General features: G+C 44.6%; 1 protein-coding gene across 2 annotated transcripts in view; it reads left to right on the forward strand.

Moving 5' to 3' along the window:
* The first annotated feature begins 209 nt into the window (after nt 1-209).
* Nucleotides 210-16601, forward strand: part of naglu (N-acetylglucosaminidase, alpha) — a 39869-nt gene continuing 23477 nt past the window's right edge. Inside the window, exons 1-3 of one of the 2 annotated variants that reach the window (XM_052038501.1) lie at nt 210-713; nt 8559-8706; nt 14379-14525. In XM_052038501.1, coding sequence (XP_051894461.1) covers nt 307-713; nt 8559-8706; nt 14379-14525 — 702 coding nt within the window. In that variant the 5' untranslated portion in view covers nt 210-306. The remainder of the gene's footprint in view (nt 714-8558; nt 8707-14378; nt 14526-16601) is intronic. The other variant, XM_052038502.1, reaches the window with a different exon arrangement.

The raw sequence follows: 16601 nt of genomic DNA on the forward strand, positions 1-16601 counted from the left end.
CAGCGAGTGGATGAGCTTTTTGTCAGCAGAGGTGGCTCAGAGAGCAGACACGTGATTGGCTGAGCTGCTCTTCGTCAGCGGAGGCGATTCAGAGAGTGGATGCATGTGATTGGTTGAGCTGTTTGTTCAGCGGAGGCGGCTCAGAGAGCCGGCGAGTATGATTGGCTCAGCTATTGTTCTTCAGCGGAGGCGATTGAGAAAATAGAGGCGTGTGATTGGCGTAATTGCAGTTTATCAGCGGAGGGAGCTGGAGAGTAGACGTGTATGATTGGTTGAGCAGCTGTCCGTCAGCAGTGGCGGCTCATCATGGTGTCTCTCGGCTTGTTGGCCCTGATCCTGATCCCCTCTGGCTTCGCCGAGGTTCATTTCTCCACCCTGACGCACCTATGGCCGGCCGTGAGTGACGAGGTGCAGACCGAGGCCGCGCAGGAGCTGTGCCGTCGGCTGCTCGGGCCCCGAGCCGGCGATTTCGTGCTGACGGTGAATCGGCGGCTGGCGGGAGCCGAGGCCCAGGCCCAGACCTTCGAGTTGAGCTCGCTGCCCGATGGCCGGGTCTGGGTGGTGGGCAGCACGGGTGTGGCGGCAGCCAGTGGACTCTACTGGTACCTGCGCGCCTTCTGTGGCTGCCACGTTTCGTGGTCTGGGCGGCAGCTCAGCTTACCCACTCCACTGCCCCGGCTCCCCCGACTGCTGAAGATCACCGCGCCCGACAGGTGAAGTCGACTCCAGTGTTTTTCATCTAAATTTCAACATCTGCAGTCCTTTATTTCTCAGGAGTTGTTTCTCAGCCCTCCCTTCGAGACCTAGCCAAAACGTTGCCAATCTTTGTGTCATCGGCAGACTGGCTTATCAGACCACCTACTTCTTCGTACTTGTATACTACTTCTTTCTGTGACTAGTATAGAGACCTTGGTCTGTGTCGACGGGTTGGGCTGAAGGGCCTGTTTCCGTGCTCTATAGCTAGAAAGAGAGAAATTCCAGTACTGTACCTCTCAAACACCACTGATCATAGACCTCCAGTAAGAATAACACTCCACCACTATGGTCTTCTATGGGCAACCCAAATCCCTGTGGATTTCATGCATCTTGTGGATTAGCCTAGCACGAGGGATCTTGTCGAAAGCTAACCCACTGCCCTACCCTTGTCAAAGGAAAGATGTGGTTAAATTGGAAAGAGTGTAGAAAAGATTTGCAAGGATGTTACTGGGACTCCAGGGACTGAATGAAAAGGAGGGGTTGAGCAGGACTTTATTCATTGGAGCATCGTAGAATGAGGGATGATCTTACAGAGGTGTATAAAATCACGTGGGGCATAGATAGGGTGAATGCACACAGTCTTTTTCCCAGGGTTGGGGAATCAAGAACTAGAGGGCATAGGTTTAAAGTGAGAGGGGCGAGATCTTATAGGAAACTGAGAGGCAACTTTTTCACCCAGAGGGTGGTCTGCATATAGAATGAGTGATCATAAAGTGGTTGAGGCAGATACATTAGCAAAGACAGTTGGACAGATGCATGGATAAGAAGGTTTAGAGGGATATGGGCCAAACGTAGGCAAGTGGGACTAGCCTTGATGTGCATCTTGGTAGGCAATCGACCAGTTGGACTGAAGGGCCTGTTTCTGTGCTGTGTATGATTCTACCACTGATGTAAGAACCATAGAACCATACAGCACAAAACAGGCCCTTTGGCCCACCATGTTGTGCCGTCCATCAAACCACCCTCACACTATCTAACCCTTTACTCCCGCATATCCCTCTATCTCACGTTCCTCCATATGCCTATCCAACAAACTCTTGAACCTGTCCAATGTATCTGCCTCCACCACCACCCCAGGCAGTGCATTCCATGCACCAACCACTCTCTGGGTGGGAAAAACCTCCCCCTGACATCTCCCCTGAACCTCCCACCCAAACCTTAAAGCCATGCCCTCTCGTCTTGAGCTTTGGTGCCCTGGGAAGGAGGCGCTGGCTGTCTATCTATTCCTCTCAATATTTTATATACTTCTGTCATGTCTCCTCATCCTCCTCCTTTCCAGTGAATAAAGTCCTAGCACCTTAAGCCTTTGCTCATATTCCATATGCTCTAATCCAGGCAGCATCCTGGTAAATCTCCTCTACACCCTCTCCAATGCCTCCACATCCTTCCGATAATGCGGTGACCAAAACTGAACACAGTACTCTAAGTGTGGTCTAACTAGAGTTTTGTAAAGCTGCATCATCACTTCATGGCTCTTAAACTCATTCCCACGACTTATGAAAGCTAACGTCCCATAGGCCGCCTTAACTGCTCTATCCACCTGTTAGGCAACTTTCAGTGAACTGTGAATATGAACCCCCAGATCCCTCTGCTCCTCTACACTGCCAAGTACCTTGCCATTTACCTTGTACTCTGCCCTGAAGTTTGTCCTTCCAAAGTGTACCACCTCACACTTCTCCAGATTGAACTCCATCTGCCACTTGTCAGCCCAGCTCTGCATCCTATCAATATCCCTCCGTAAGTTCTGACAGTCCTCCACACTATCCACAACACTGCCGATCTTAGTATCGTCAGCAAACTTACTAACCCACCCTTCCACCCCCTCATCTAAGTCATCTATAAATATCACAAAAAGTAGAGGTCCCAGAACCGATCCCTGCGGGACACCACTAGTCACTGCCCTCCAATCCGAGGGCACTCCTTCCATCACAACCCTCTGCTTTCTACAGGCAAGCCAATTCCTAATCCACACAACCAAGCTTCCCTGGATCCCTTGGCCTCTGAGCTTCTGAAGAAGCCTACCATGAGGAACCTTATCAAACGCCTTACTAAAATCCATATAGACCACATCCACCGCACTTCCCTCATCAATCTTCCTCGTCACCTCCTCAACTCTATCAGGCTTGTGAGGCAAGATCTTCCCTTCACAAAGCCATGCTGGCTGTCCCTAATCAGTCCATGATTCGCCAGGTGTTCATAGATCCTATCCCTTAGAATCCTTTCTAACAGCTTACCCACCACAGACGTAAGGCTCACCGGTCTATAATTCCCTGGACTATCCCTACTACCTTTTTTGAACAAGGGGACAACATTCGCCACCCTCTAATCCTCCGGCACCATCCCCGTGGACAACGAGGACTCAAAGATCCTTACCAGCGGTTCAACAATCTCCTCCCTCGCCTCTCGAAGCAGCCCGGGGAAAATTGCATCAGGCCCCGGAGATTTATCCGTCTTGATATTATTTAACAACTTCAACACATCCTCTCTCTTGATATCTACAACCTCGAGAACATTACCCTTCCCAGCACTCCCTTCCGCGTCATCAAGACCCCTCTCCTTGGTGAATACCGAAGAGGAGTATGCGTTGAGAACTTCTCCCACTTCTGCCACCTCCAGGCACATTCTTCCACCTTTGTCTTTAATTGGACCTACCTTTACCCTAGCCATCCTCTTACCCTTCACGTATGTGAAAAAGGCCTTGGGATTTTCCTTAACCCTACTAGCCAACGCCTTTTCATGTCCCCTTCCAGCTCTCCTCAGCTCTTTCTTAAGTTCCTTCCTCGCTACTCTATATTCCTCACGGGCCCTGTCTGAACCTTGCTGCTTATACCTTATGTATGCTACCACCTTCTCCCTAACTAGTCGTTCCACCTTTCTCATGACCCACGGTTCCTTCACTGGCTTATAATTTCCTGGTTTGTCTCTATTACTCTTAAACAGAGGAACAACATTGGCTATTCTCCAATCACTGGGACCTTGTCTGTGATTAAAGAGGATACATACATCTATGTCAAAGCCTCAGCAATCTTTTCTCGCCTCCCTCAGTAACCTGGGATAGATTAGATCAGTCCCTGGGGACTTATGCACCTTACTTTTCTTCAAGGTCCCCAACACCACCACCTCTTTGATATTAATATGTTCTAGAATATTAGCATATCCTCTCTGATCTCGCTGTCTTCCATGTCCTTGGTGAATATCAATGCAAAGTATTGTTTTTTAGTACTTGCCCTCTTGCTCGAGGCATGTTCCAATTATTATACATCACCTTTCCTTTCTAAACTTTACAATTTAGATAACTCTCTGCATATAAAAGGACTGAAGTGTTTACAATCTTTTGGGTGTGGATTTTACAAAAACATAAGAAATATGTGAGTTAAAGTAAGTGACTATTTCTGCCTTACAACAGCTTGCATTTGGTATGCACTATTTGTGCTTCCTGGAGTTTTGAAATGCTCACAGCCAATGCATTACTAGTTGAGAAACACTTATTATTGTGTAACTACACAACAGCTGAGTTGTGTGCAGCGAAGTCTCATTAGCAAAATTTTTTCACACATAAGGTAGTTGGGGTCTGGAATGCCCTGCCTGAAGAGATGATGGAGATAGATACACACATGACATTTAAGAAGCCTCTAGACAAGTACTTGAATTGCCAAGGCACAGAAGGCTACAGACATTATTGCAGATAAATTTGGATAGGTTGAAGGTAACATAGACATGGTGGGCTGAAGGTCTTGTTACTGCGCTGTATGACCAAGTGTTAGGTTTTTTAAAGAACGCCTTAAGAATGATAACTTCTGGAAGGGAATTATATAGCCAAGGGACCAGACACTGAAAGCATAATCGCCAATTGTGCAGCAATTGATGCTCAAGAAGCCAGAATTGGAACAGTTTTTTTGAGAATGTGATCAAGAGGATTGATGAGGGCGGGACAGTGAAATTTGGACAGTGACCTTTAACAAGGTCCCACATGCAATGCTGGTCCAGAAGGTTGGACTACATGGGAGAAAGCAAATTGGATGCAAAATTGGTTTGGTGGTAGGAGGAAGAGGATGGTATTGAAGGGTTGCTTTTCAGATTGGAGACCACAGGGATTGGTGCTGGATCCTTTATGATATGCATGAGAATGTAGGTGCTGTGGTTATTAAATTTGTGGATGATACTAAAATTGGTGGTAAAGTGGACAGTGAAGAAGTTTGTCTAAGGTTATAATGGGATGTAGATCAACTTGGAAAGTGAGCAAGAGAATGACTGATGGAATTTAACTACATTAAGTGCAAAGTGATGCATTTTGGGAAGTTAAACCAGGCCAGGATATACACAATAAATGGCAGAGTTAAACAGAGGTCTTAGTTCCCTGAAGAAGTGGCAACACAGCTAGCCAGAGCGGTGAAGATGATGCATGATATGCTTGCCTTCATTGGCCAATGCATTGAGTATAGTAGTTGGGACGTCATGTTTCAGTTGTACAAATCATTGGTTAGGCTGTACTTGGAATATTGTGTGCAGTTTTGGTTACTGGGGTATAGAAAGGATGTGATTAAGCTAGAGAAGATGCAGAAAAGATTCACAGGAATATTGCCTGGAGTGGAAAGTTTGAGTTATGAAGAGAAATTAGGTAGGATGGGACGGTTTACCCTGGAACAAAGGAGGCTGAGGGATGACTTTTTAGAGTTTTATAAAATCATGAGGGATGTAGATAGGGTAGTAGTCGTACTTTTTTTCCAATGTTGGGGAGTCTAAAATTTAGGTTTAAGGTGAGAGTGGGAAGATTTAAAGGCGATCTGAGGGGCAAGTTTTTCCACACAAGTACAGGCAATCCCCACATTACACTGGTTAGGTGGGGGTTGCATTCCTAGAAAATGGGCCATATTGTGATTTTCTGTAACTCGAAGCTGCATCAACTGTGCATGCATCAAGAAACAAGAGTTGAAAATTTGTGTTCATCCATGTACTTTTTTTTTCCCCCAACAAATTCCTTGAGAGTGAATTTGACTCCATATTTCTGATTCTTGGGTAGTGGGTAGTGAGTTGTGAATTCAGAGGACGAATTTCCCTTGAGCGAAAGGCCATAAAATGGGTCACCTGGATATGGAACGAGCTACGAGAGGTGGTGGTAGAGGCATGCACAATTACTACATTTAAATTTGAATAGGTACGTGGACAGGAAAAATTAAGAGTGAAATGGGCCAATGCAGGCAAATGGGATTAATGTAGATTGGCATGAATGAGTTTTCCTGCTGTATAACTACATATCTCCATGAAGTTGAGTTGGCTGAGTGCCTGTAGATCTTACATTTATGATTTCTGAATTATTAAATTTAAAATTTAAATGAGTAAATCCACCTGGTCACCTACCTGCAGGAACTATATCAGTAAGCTTGAAAGAGTACAGAGAAAATTTATACGGATGTTACTGGGACTTGAGGACCTGAATTAAAGGGATAGGTTGAATAGGTTAGGACTTTATTCCCTGGAGCGCAGGATAATGAGGGGGGATCTTGCAGAAGTATACAAAATTATGAGGGGTACAGATAGGGTGAATGCATGAAGGCTTTTTCCCCTCAGGTTGGGTGAGACTAGAACTAGAGGTCATGGGTTTAAGGTGAAATATTTACGGGGAATCTGAGGTGCAACTACTTCACTCAGAGGGTGGTGCGAGTGTGGAATGACCTGCCAGTGATAGTGGTGGATGCAGGTTCAGTTGTAATATTTAAGAAAAGTTTGAATAGGTATTGGTTCATTATTGTCACTTGTACTGAGGTACGGTGAAAAACTTGTCTTGCATACCGTTCATACAGATCAATTCATTACACAGTTCATTGAGGTAGTACAGGGTAAAAACAATAACAGAATACACACTAAAGTGTCACAGCTACAGGGAAGTGCATTGCAGGTAGATGATAAGGTGAAAGGTCAAATAAGTCCATCTCATGGTATAAGGGAACTGTTCAATAGTCCTATCACCGTGGGATAGAAGCTGTCCTTGAGCCTGGTGGTATGTGCCCTCTGGCTCCTGTATCTTCTGCTTGATTGGAGAGGAGAGAAGAGAGAATGACCTGGGTGGGTGTGGTTTTTGATTATGCTGGCTGCTTCACCAAGGCAACGAGAGGTATAGACAGAGTCCATGGAGGGGAGGCAGGTTTCTGTGATACGCTGGGCTGTGTCCGCAACCCTCTGCAATTTCTTACGGTCCTGGGCAGAGCAGTTCCCATACCAAGCTGTGGTGCATCCAGATAGGATGCTTTCTCTGGTGCATCGATAAAAATTGGTGAATGTCAAAGGGGACGTGCCAAATTTCTTTAGCCTCCTGAGGAAGTAGAGGCGCTGGTGAGCTTTCTTATCCGTGGAATCTACGTGGTTGGACCAGGACAGGCTATTGATGATGTTCGCTTCTAGGAACTTGAAGCTCTCAACCCTCTTGACCTCAGCACCGTTGATGTAGACAGATGCATGTACACCGCCCTCTTTCCTGAAGTCAATGACCAGCTGTTTTGTTTTGCTGACATTGTCATGACATCATGTCACTAAGCTCTCTATCTCCTTCCTGTACTCCGAATCATCATTATTTGAGGTATGGCCTACTACGGTGTTATCATCTGCAAACTTGTAGATGGAGTTAGAGCAGAATCTGGCCACGCATTCATGAGTAGAGTAGAGGGCTGAGTATGCAGCCTTGTGGTACATGAATGAGAGAGGTATGCAGGGCTATGGTCTGGGTGCAGGTAGATGGGACGAGGCAGAAAACCAGGCTGGCATGGACTGGATGGGCAGAAGGGCCTGTTTCTGTGCTGTAGTGTTCTATGACTCTGTGACCAAATTGCTTAAATTGGGTGTTGTCACTTAAAATGCACACCAAATTAAAACACTAAGTGTATAATCAGAGGGGTTAAGAGAATAGAGAACAGTGCAAACTTCTGGTTCAGCAGCTTCTGTTCATGTACAGGCAAGTTTGCTAACTACTTAGGTGTATAGTCATTCAGCATAGAAACGCACCCTTTGTCCCACCGCATCCATGCTGACTTTTTTTTCCCCCCATCTGCGCTTATCCCATGCTCTTACATTATGACCATATCCTTCTGTGCCTTGCCTATTTAAGAGACTGTCTAAATGCCTGTTAAGTGTAGTAATTATATATGATTCCACCACTGCCTCTAGTAGTGCATTCCAGATAACAACTACTCTGTTTTTAAAAAAAAACTGCATGCAGAATAGAGAACATGCTATCACAATATGCATTACAATTCCTTTATATAGACAATAGGAGCAGAAGTAGACCATTCGGCCCTTCGAGTCTGCACCGCCATTTTGAGATCATGGCTGATCCTCAACAATCAATATCCTGTTCCTGCCTTGTCCCCATATCCCTTGATTCCCCTATCTATAAGAAACCTATCTAGCTCCTTCTTGAAAGTGCCCAGAGAATTGGCCTCCACTGCCCTCTGAGGCAGTGCATTCCACAAATTCACAACCCTCTGGGAGAAGAAGTTTTTCCTCCCCTCTGTCCTAAATGGCCTAACCCTTATTCTTAAATCATGCCCCCTGGTCCTGGACTTCCCCAACATCTGGAACATATTTCCTGTCTCTATCTTGTCCAATCCCTTAATAATCCTGTATGTTTCAATCAGATCCCCTCTCAATCTTCTCAATTCCAGCGTGTACAATCCCAGTCTCTCCAACCTCTCAGCATAAGACAGTCCCGACATCCCCGGAATTAACCTCGTAAACCTCCTGATATCTTGAGCAGAATTTTTGAGAATTGATCCAATGTCCGGAATGTTTTCTTTCTGATTATGTTTTAGGTTGCGTTACTATCAGAATGTTTGCACGTATAGCTATTCATTTGTTTGGTGGAACTGGGAGCGATGGGAGAAAGAGATTGACTGGATGGCATTGAGTGGCATTAATCTCGCTTTGGCATTTACTGGTCAAGAAGCCATATGGCAAAGAGTAAGGCATTTCTACAATTTTTAAATGCGTGTAATTTCTGGCTGCAAACTAATTGAGAAATTCAGATTACTTGTTGAAAGTAATAACTCTTATTTTCTCTGAAGTGCCAATCCAGTTCCCTTTTGAAATCTCTGACTGACCATGAACACCATTGTTGAGGGTAGTGAGTTCCAGGTCACTGTAATGAGCATAAGGAACACAATTTTATTTTGCATGCTCCCGAATTGAATGCCATTTGTTTTCAATTTATGTTCCTGGTATTGAATCATCTGCCAATGCAAACATTTTACCTGTATATAATCTTATGATAATATTTTGCTCTGTAAAATTTTTTATTTGAAAGGAGATCAACTCCAGCTTCTCCAATGTGGCCTTGTGGCTAAAATTCCTCATTCTTGGAACCATATAGGAAATCTTGTACACAATACTGCAGCCCTGCTCCAAATAGTGTTTTATAAAGCTTCAACATAACCTCTCTGCCCTGCTTTTATTTTTGAAGCCCAAGATCTCGTGTACATTACCAACCACTTTCAAAATATGTGCTGCAATTTTCAATGATTTATGTGCATAAATGTTCAGGCCCTTTCACTCTTGCATAATCCTTAAACCTATATCATTAAATGTGCATTGTCTGTGCTTGCTTCTGCCAAAATGTATGACTCCAGACTTAGTTATGTTACATTCTCCCAGTCTATCAATGGCTGTTTAAGTATATTAATATCCTCTTCATGTTGCCCAAACTTCCAGGCTTGGATGCCATCTTCTAATTGTCAAGATTTAGCTCAATATCCAAGTTATTAATATAAGTTGTGGGGGGAAAAAAAAGCAATTCCAGAAGTGACTGCTGAAGAACAAGATGAAGGTAGAGTGGTGGATGTGGTGTATATGGACTTTGTAGTAAGGCGTTTGACAAGGTTGCCCGTGGTAGGCTCATCTAGAAAGTCATGAGACATGGGATCCATGGAGACTTAGCTGCATGGATTTGAAATTAGCTTGCCCACAGAAGCCAGAGGGTGGTAGTAGACACAGTGTGTTCTGCCTGGAGGTTGATGACTAGTGGTGTTCCGCGGGATCTGTTCTGGGACTCCTGCTCTTTGTGTTTTTTTTTAAATATAAATGACTTTGATGAGGAAGTGGAGGGGTGGGTTTGTAAGTTTGCAGCTGACACAAAGGTTAGAGGTGTTGTGGATAGTGTAGAGGGTTGTTGTAGGTTACAATGGGATATGGACAGGATGCAGAGTTGAGCAGACAAGTGGCAGATAGAGTTCAATCTGCAGAAGTGTGAAGTGATACACTTTAGAAGATCGAACTTGGAGTACGAGGTTAATGACAGGATTCTTAGCAGTGTGGAGGAACAGAGGGATCTTGGGGTCCAAGTCCATAGATTCCTCAAAGTTGCCACGCAAGTTAATATGGTGATTAAGAAGGCATATGGTATGCTGTCCTTCGTTAGTCGGAGGATTGAGTTCAAGTGCCGTGAGGTAATGATGCAGCTCTATCAAACTCTGCTTAGACCACACTTAGAATATTGTGTTCAGTTTTGGTCACCTCATTATAGGAAGGTTGTGGAAGCTTTAGGGAGGGTGCAGAGGAGATTTACCAGGATGCTTCCTGGATCAGAGAACACATCTTATGAGGAAAGGTTGAGAAAGCTAGAGCTTTTCTCTTTGGAGCGACACAGGATGAGAGGCGACTTGATAGAAGTGTATAAGATTATGAGGGGCATAGATAGAGTTGACAGCCAGCACTTTTTTCCTAGGGTGGCAATGGCCAATACTAGAGGACATCAGTTTAAGGTCAGAGGAGGAAAATTTACGGGAGATGTCAGACATAGGTTTTGTTTTTACACTGTGGTCGGTGCCTTGAACGCACTGCCAGGGGTGGTGGTAGAGGCTGATACAATAGGGACATTTTAAAAACTTAGATGGGCAAAGATGAGAAACACTAATGCTGGAGGAACTCAGCAGGCCAGGCAGCCTCTGTGGAGAAAAGCAGGCAGTGAACGTTTCAAGTCAGGACCCTTCTTCAGGACTGAAGATAGGAAAAGGGGAAGCCCAATATATAGGAGGGAAGAGCAGAGCAGTGATAGGTGGACAAAAGAGGGGACATGGGGTGGGCACAAGGTGGTGATAGGTAGATACAGGTAAGAGATAGCGATAGGCAGGTGCAGGGGAGGAGGGGATAGGCGATCCACCGGGGAAAGTCAAAGGTAAGGGGGGGGGGGGGCGTGGAAAAATTAGAGAGGAAAGGGGGGAAAAGAGAAGAGGCATGGTGGGGGGGGGGGGGGTTTGTGGGAATTACTTAAAATGGGAGGATTCAATGTTCAGGCCATTAGGCTGCAAGGTTCCAAGATAGGCATATGGATGCAGGAAAAATGGAGGGTTATGGGCTGTATAGGAGGGAAGGGTTAGATTGATCATAGAGTAGGTTTGATCATACCATAGGTTTGATTATACCGGGCAGGCACGGTAGTGTAGCGGTTAGCATAATGCTCTACAGCGCCAGCGACCTGGGTTCAGATCCAGCCACTGTCTGTCAGGAGTTTATATGTTCTCCCCATGTCTGCGTGGGTTTCCTCTGGGTGCTCTGGTTTCCTCCCACATTCCAAAAACATACAGGTTAGGAAGTTGCGGGCATGCTATGTTAGCGCCAGAAGTGTGGTGACACTTGTGGGCTGCCCCCAGAACACTCTACACAAAAAGATGTATTTCGCTGTGTGTTTCGATGTATGTGTGACTAATAAAGATACCTTAAATCTTGTATCGGTTGGCACAACGTTGTGGGCCGAAAGGCCTGTACTGTTCTATGTTCTGTGTTCTAACAGCATTGCCAACCTTCCTCTGTTTTGAAAAAACTTTATCACACATCTCTGCTTTCTGTCTCAGTTTCTTTTAACATTACTGTGCTCATTATTTCAACAGTTAAGTCGAAAGTTTAAAAAAAAAAGGACCTCTAGGGTTGTAATCTCAGGATTATTCCCTGTGATACGTGCTAGCGAGGCAAGAGGTAGGAAGATCAAATTAGTCACATCGGATCTCCCCGCAACAAAGCCATGTGAGCTAACTTTGGTTAATGCCTGTCTTTTCAAGTGTAGATTATTCCCTCAGCAAATTTTACATTAACTTTCCTACCTCTGATGTTGGACTCTCAGGACTGTGATTACTTTCTCTCTCCCTACTGCCCTTCTTGACATTTGCTGTTCTCCATTCATCTAGCACCTCCCATGTGATCAGCAAAGATTTAAAAAAAAATCTTGTGTCAGGGTCCTTGTGATCTCCTCCCTTACCTTCCATATCAGCCTGTGATACGTTAAGCCATGGGGATATCCAGTTTTAAGATCACCAAAATATCTCATACTTACTCCTTTGCTCTGCAATATCACTGTCCTCCTCCACCCTCCCTTAATTTTCCAACTACAAGTCCCTCTCCTTAGTGAATACAAAAGTATTCATTAAGATCTCATCTACTTCCTCTGACACCATTCACATGTTGTCCCTTTGGCCACTTATAGACCCTACTCTGTCCCTGGTTATGTCTTGACCTTTATACACTGATAGAATGCTTTAGCATTTTCCTTAATCTTGCTGCTTCATCGCCATCTTCAGTGAAGTCAAAATCTAGAATATGAGCACTCAATGCACATAGCATAGGAACTTGTCCTCTGGCCCACTATGTTGTGCTGAATTAATTAAGCTAATGACACCTAATCCCTTCTGTCTGCACAATGTCCTTATCCCTCCATTCTCTGCATATTCATATGCCTATCTTAGAGCCTTAAACACCACCCCTGGCAGTGCATTCCAGGCACCTACAACTTTGTTTTGAAGAAAAACGCCCCACACATCTCATTTGAACTCCCTCCCTCACCCCCCCCCCCCCCCCCCCCCCCCCCGCCTGAAATGCATGCTGTCCGGTATTAGACATTTTGAACCTGTGGAAAAGATACCAGCTGTCTACCTGTGCCTTTCATAACTTCAATCAGGCCTCCCCTCAGTCTCTGCCCCTCCAGAGAAAACAACTCTAGTTTCTCTCCTTGTGGCACATGCCCTCTAATCCAGGCAGCATCCTGGTAGACCTCTTGTGAATCCTCTCAATAGCCTCCAACTCCTTCCTTTAATGGGGCGACCAGACCTTAATGCAATACTCCAGATGCAGCTTAAGCAGAGTTTTATAAAGCTGCAACATAACTTCCTAACTCTTGAGCTCAAATGCCTTGACTAATAAAGTCAAGCGTGACATACTCCTTCCTTGCCACCCTCTTGACTTGTGCAGCCACTTTCAGGGAGCCATGGACTGCACCCCAAGACCTCTCTGTACTGTTAAGGGTCCTGCCATTAACTGTGTACTTTTCATTTACATTTGATCTCCCAAAGTGCAGCACCTCACACTTGCCTGGATTAAACCCCATCTGCATTTCTCCGCCAATATCTGTAAATGGTCTATATCCTACTGTATCCTTTGGCAACCTTCTGCACACTCTAGAACACGACCAATCTTTGTGTCATCTACAAACTTACTAACCCACCATCTATGTTTTCATCCAATTATATCACAAACAGCAGAGGTCCCAGAACGGATCCCTGCAGAACATCACTAATCACGGACCTCCAGCCAGAATAAGAGACAACTACTACCCTCTTGTCTTCTATGGCCAAGTCACCATGGATCCCATGCATTTTAATCTTCTGGATGAGCCTACCATGAGGGACCTTGTGGAATGCCTTACTAAAATCCATGTCGACAACATCCACTGCTCTACCTTCATTGATCATCTTGGTCATCTCCTCAAAACTCAATCAAGTTAATAAGACATGACCTGCCCTACACAAAGCCATGCTGACTGTCCCTAATTAGACCATGCTTTTCCAAATGTGAGTAAATCCTATCTGCTCCAATAGCTTCCCTACCACTGACGACGTGAGACTCACTGGCCTATAATTTCCAGTCTAAGGTGTTTAACTATTTTTAGTGAGATGTACCAAGTGAATGAAACATTTCAACATCCTTCTCTCCAGCCACTCTTTAGCTAATTTGATTTACAATCCATTGAATGTAGCAACTCTATGGTACTATGCAACGTTCAGGTTGTTGGCTAAAGATTGTTTTGTCAAACTGCGCATGCTACCACCCAAGCTGTTCAGTCTTTTGCTGACCATGGAAGAGTTCAGTCTATTCACAACTCCTTAGATACTGAAGCAGTCTGCTCCCACAGTCATGAAACTTGCAAAATATCCAGGCATAGTATGTTACATTGCAAATAAAATTTGTACCACATGGGTGCCAGAAGTGACCATCTCCATCAAGAGAATCATCTTGCTCTGACGTTCCACGGCATTGCTTTCATTGAAACCTCCTACTGTTAATATCCGAAGGTGAGGGGAAGGGGTGGGTCACCGCGGACCAGAAACTTAACTAGACCAGCCCCACAAAAACTAAGCTATAAAAACAGATCCTGTACTGAATGACTACCATCTGTAAGTCAGGAGCATGATGTAACACTGATTGTAGCTCCAACACGTAAAAAGAACTTGACTCCAGCCAGGACAGAGCAACCTGATTCATTGGCATCCTATCCTCTACCCTATTTATCTATACCTTGTCACTGGCCACGTAACTGTAGAGTTGCTGTTTATTCATTACAGGAATTAATATTTTATTTTTTTTTTTATTAGGTATACCTTTCACTTGGACTCACTCAAGCTGAAATTAACAACTTTTCTGTTGGGCCTGCATTTCTTGCGTGGGCACGTATGGGTAATATGCACAGCTGGGCAGGGCCATTGCCAAATTCCTGGAATAAAAATCAGTTGAATCTACAGGTAATGATCAACATTGGAAAATTTGTGTTCTTGGATTCTTTTATCTTACAAGCACCAACTGTTCCACACATCACACATTGAAGTATCCATCAACAGTAGCTTAAGATGAAAACGCTCAGTTAGTAGTTCCAAGGTATCATAAACTCTGGTCTACTCTATATGGCAAACACTTAACAAACAGCAACCACAAATTGCAATCCTGTTTGAACAACCAGCAGGTGGACTAGATGAAAATGCAAATAAAAATAGTTTTTTATTAAACAAAAACAAACCATGATTAATTTAGGAATGAATCAAAGGCTAGAATCCAGCCAGGGATTTTCAGTTACATATTTTAAAAAAAAAGACTGCCTCTGATTACACTCCCTTGTAGCTTGACTCTGTAAAAACTATATTTTCTAATGACTTAACAGGGTGGTGCCATGTATTCCAAAGATGTGCATATTTAATTAACACAGATTTGGTTTATCATTTATTATATAATGGTAAATGTTTAGACTGCTTTGCCAATCTTAGGCTCTTTTGGATGGTCAGCTTCAGGAGTCTTTGGACTTGTACATCAAGGTCGCTTTGTTCCCCAGTACTCCGTAATACCCTACCAAGAATGGTGTATGTCCAACCCTAAATTAGGACTCCCCCTGCAAAATGCATTTGCTCGCATTTATTAGAGTGAAGGAGAAGGCTGGCAGGAGTAGGGAACACTGGATTGGAATTGGTTTATTATTGTCACTTGTACCGAGGTACAGTTTAAAAAAAACTTGTATTCATTACAAAGTGCATTGAGGTAGTACAAGGTAAAACAATGCAGAATAAAGTGTCACAGCTACAGAGAAAGTGCAGTGCAGGTAGACAATAAAGTGCAAGGTCATAACGAGATAGATTGTGAGGTCAAGAGTCCATTTTATCTACTAGGGAACTGTTCAATAGTCTTATAACAGTGGGATAGAAGCTGTCCTTGAACCTGGTGGTACATGCTTTCAGGCTTTTGTATCTGATGCCTGTTGGGAGGGGGGAGAAGAGAGAATATCCTGGGTGGGGTCTTTGATTATGCTGGCTGCTTTATCGAGGCAGCAAGAGCTATAGACAGAGTCCATGGAGGGAAGGCTGGTTTCTGTGATGTGCTGAGCTGTGTCCACAACCCTCTGCAGCTTCTTGTGGTCTTGGGCAGAAGTCAAGGTGGACATGCCAAATTTCTTTAGCCTCCTGAGGAAGTAGAGGTGCAGGTGAGCTTTCTTGGCCTTGGTGTCAATGTGGTTGGACCAGGAAAGGCTATTGGTGATGTCCACTCCTACGAACTTGAAGCTCTCAACCTTCTCAACCTCAGCACTGTTGATATAGACAGGAGCGTGTGCACTGCCCCCCTTCCTGAAGTCAATGACCAGCTCTTTTGTTTTGCTGACATTGAGGGAAAGGTTGTTGTCATGACACCATATCACTAAGCCCTCTATCTCCATCCTGAACTTCAACTCATCGTTATTTGAGATATGGCCCACTATGGTGGTATCATCTGCAAACTTGTAGATGGCATTAGAGCAGAACCTGGCCATACAGAAATGAGTGTACAGGGAGTAGAGTAGGGGCTGAGGACACAGCCTTGTGGGGCACCAGTGTTGAGAATAATCATGCTGGAGGTCTTACTGCCTATCCTTACTGATGGAGGTCTGTTGGTCAGGATGTCAAGGATCCAGTTGCAGAGGGAGGTGTTGAGTCCCAGGTCTCGGAGTTTGGTGATGAGTTTGCATGGAATTATAGTATTGAAGTCAAAGCTGTAGTCAATAAACAATAGTCTAATGGGTATCTTTACTGTCTAGATGCTCCAGGGATGAGTGTATGGCCAGGGAGATGGCATCCGCTCTTGACCTGTTTCGATGGTAGGCAAGTTGCAGTGGTTCTGTTTTCTGGGAGGCTGGAGTTGACCAGCCTCTCTAAGCACCATGATGGTGGATGTCAGAGCCACTGGGAGGTGGTCATTGAGGCATATTACCTTGTTTTTCTTAGGTACCAGGATAATGTTGGGAACCTGAGGTTGAAGCAGATTGGTCAGGAAAAAGGAGGAGGCATGGGTCAGGTACAGGC

Source organism: Pristis pectinata, chromosome 25 (assembly GCF_009764475.1).
Source record: "Pristis pectinata isolate sPriPec2 chromosome 25, sPriPec2.1.pri, whole genome shotgun sequence".
Taxonomy (NCBI): Eukaryota; Metazoa; Chordata; class Chondrichthyes; order Rhinopristiformes; family Pristidae; genus Pristis; species Pristis pectinata.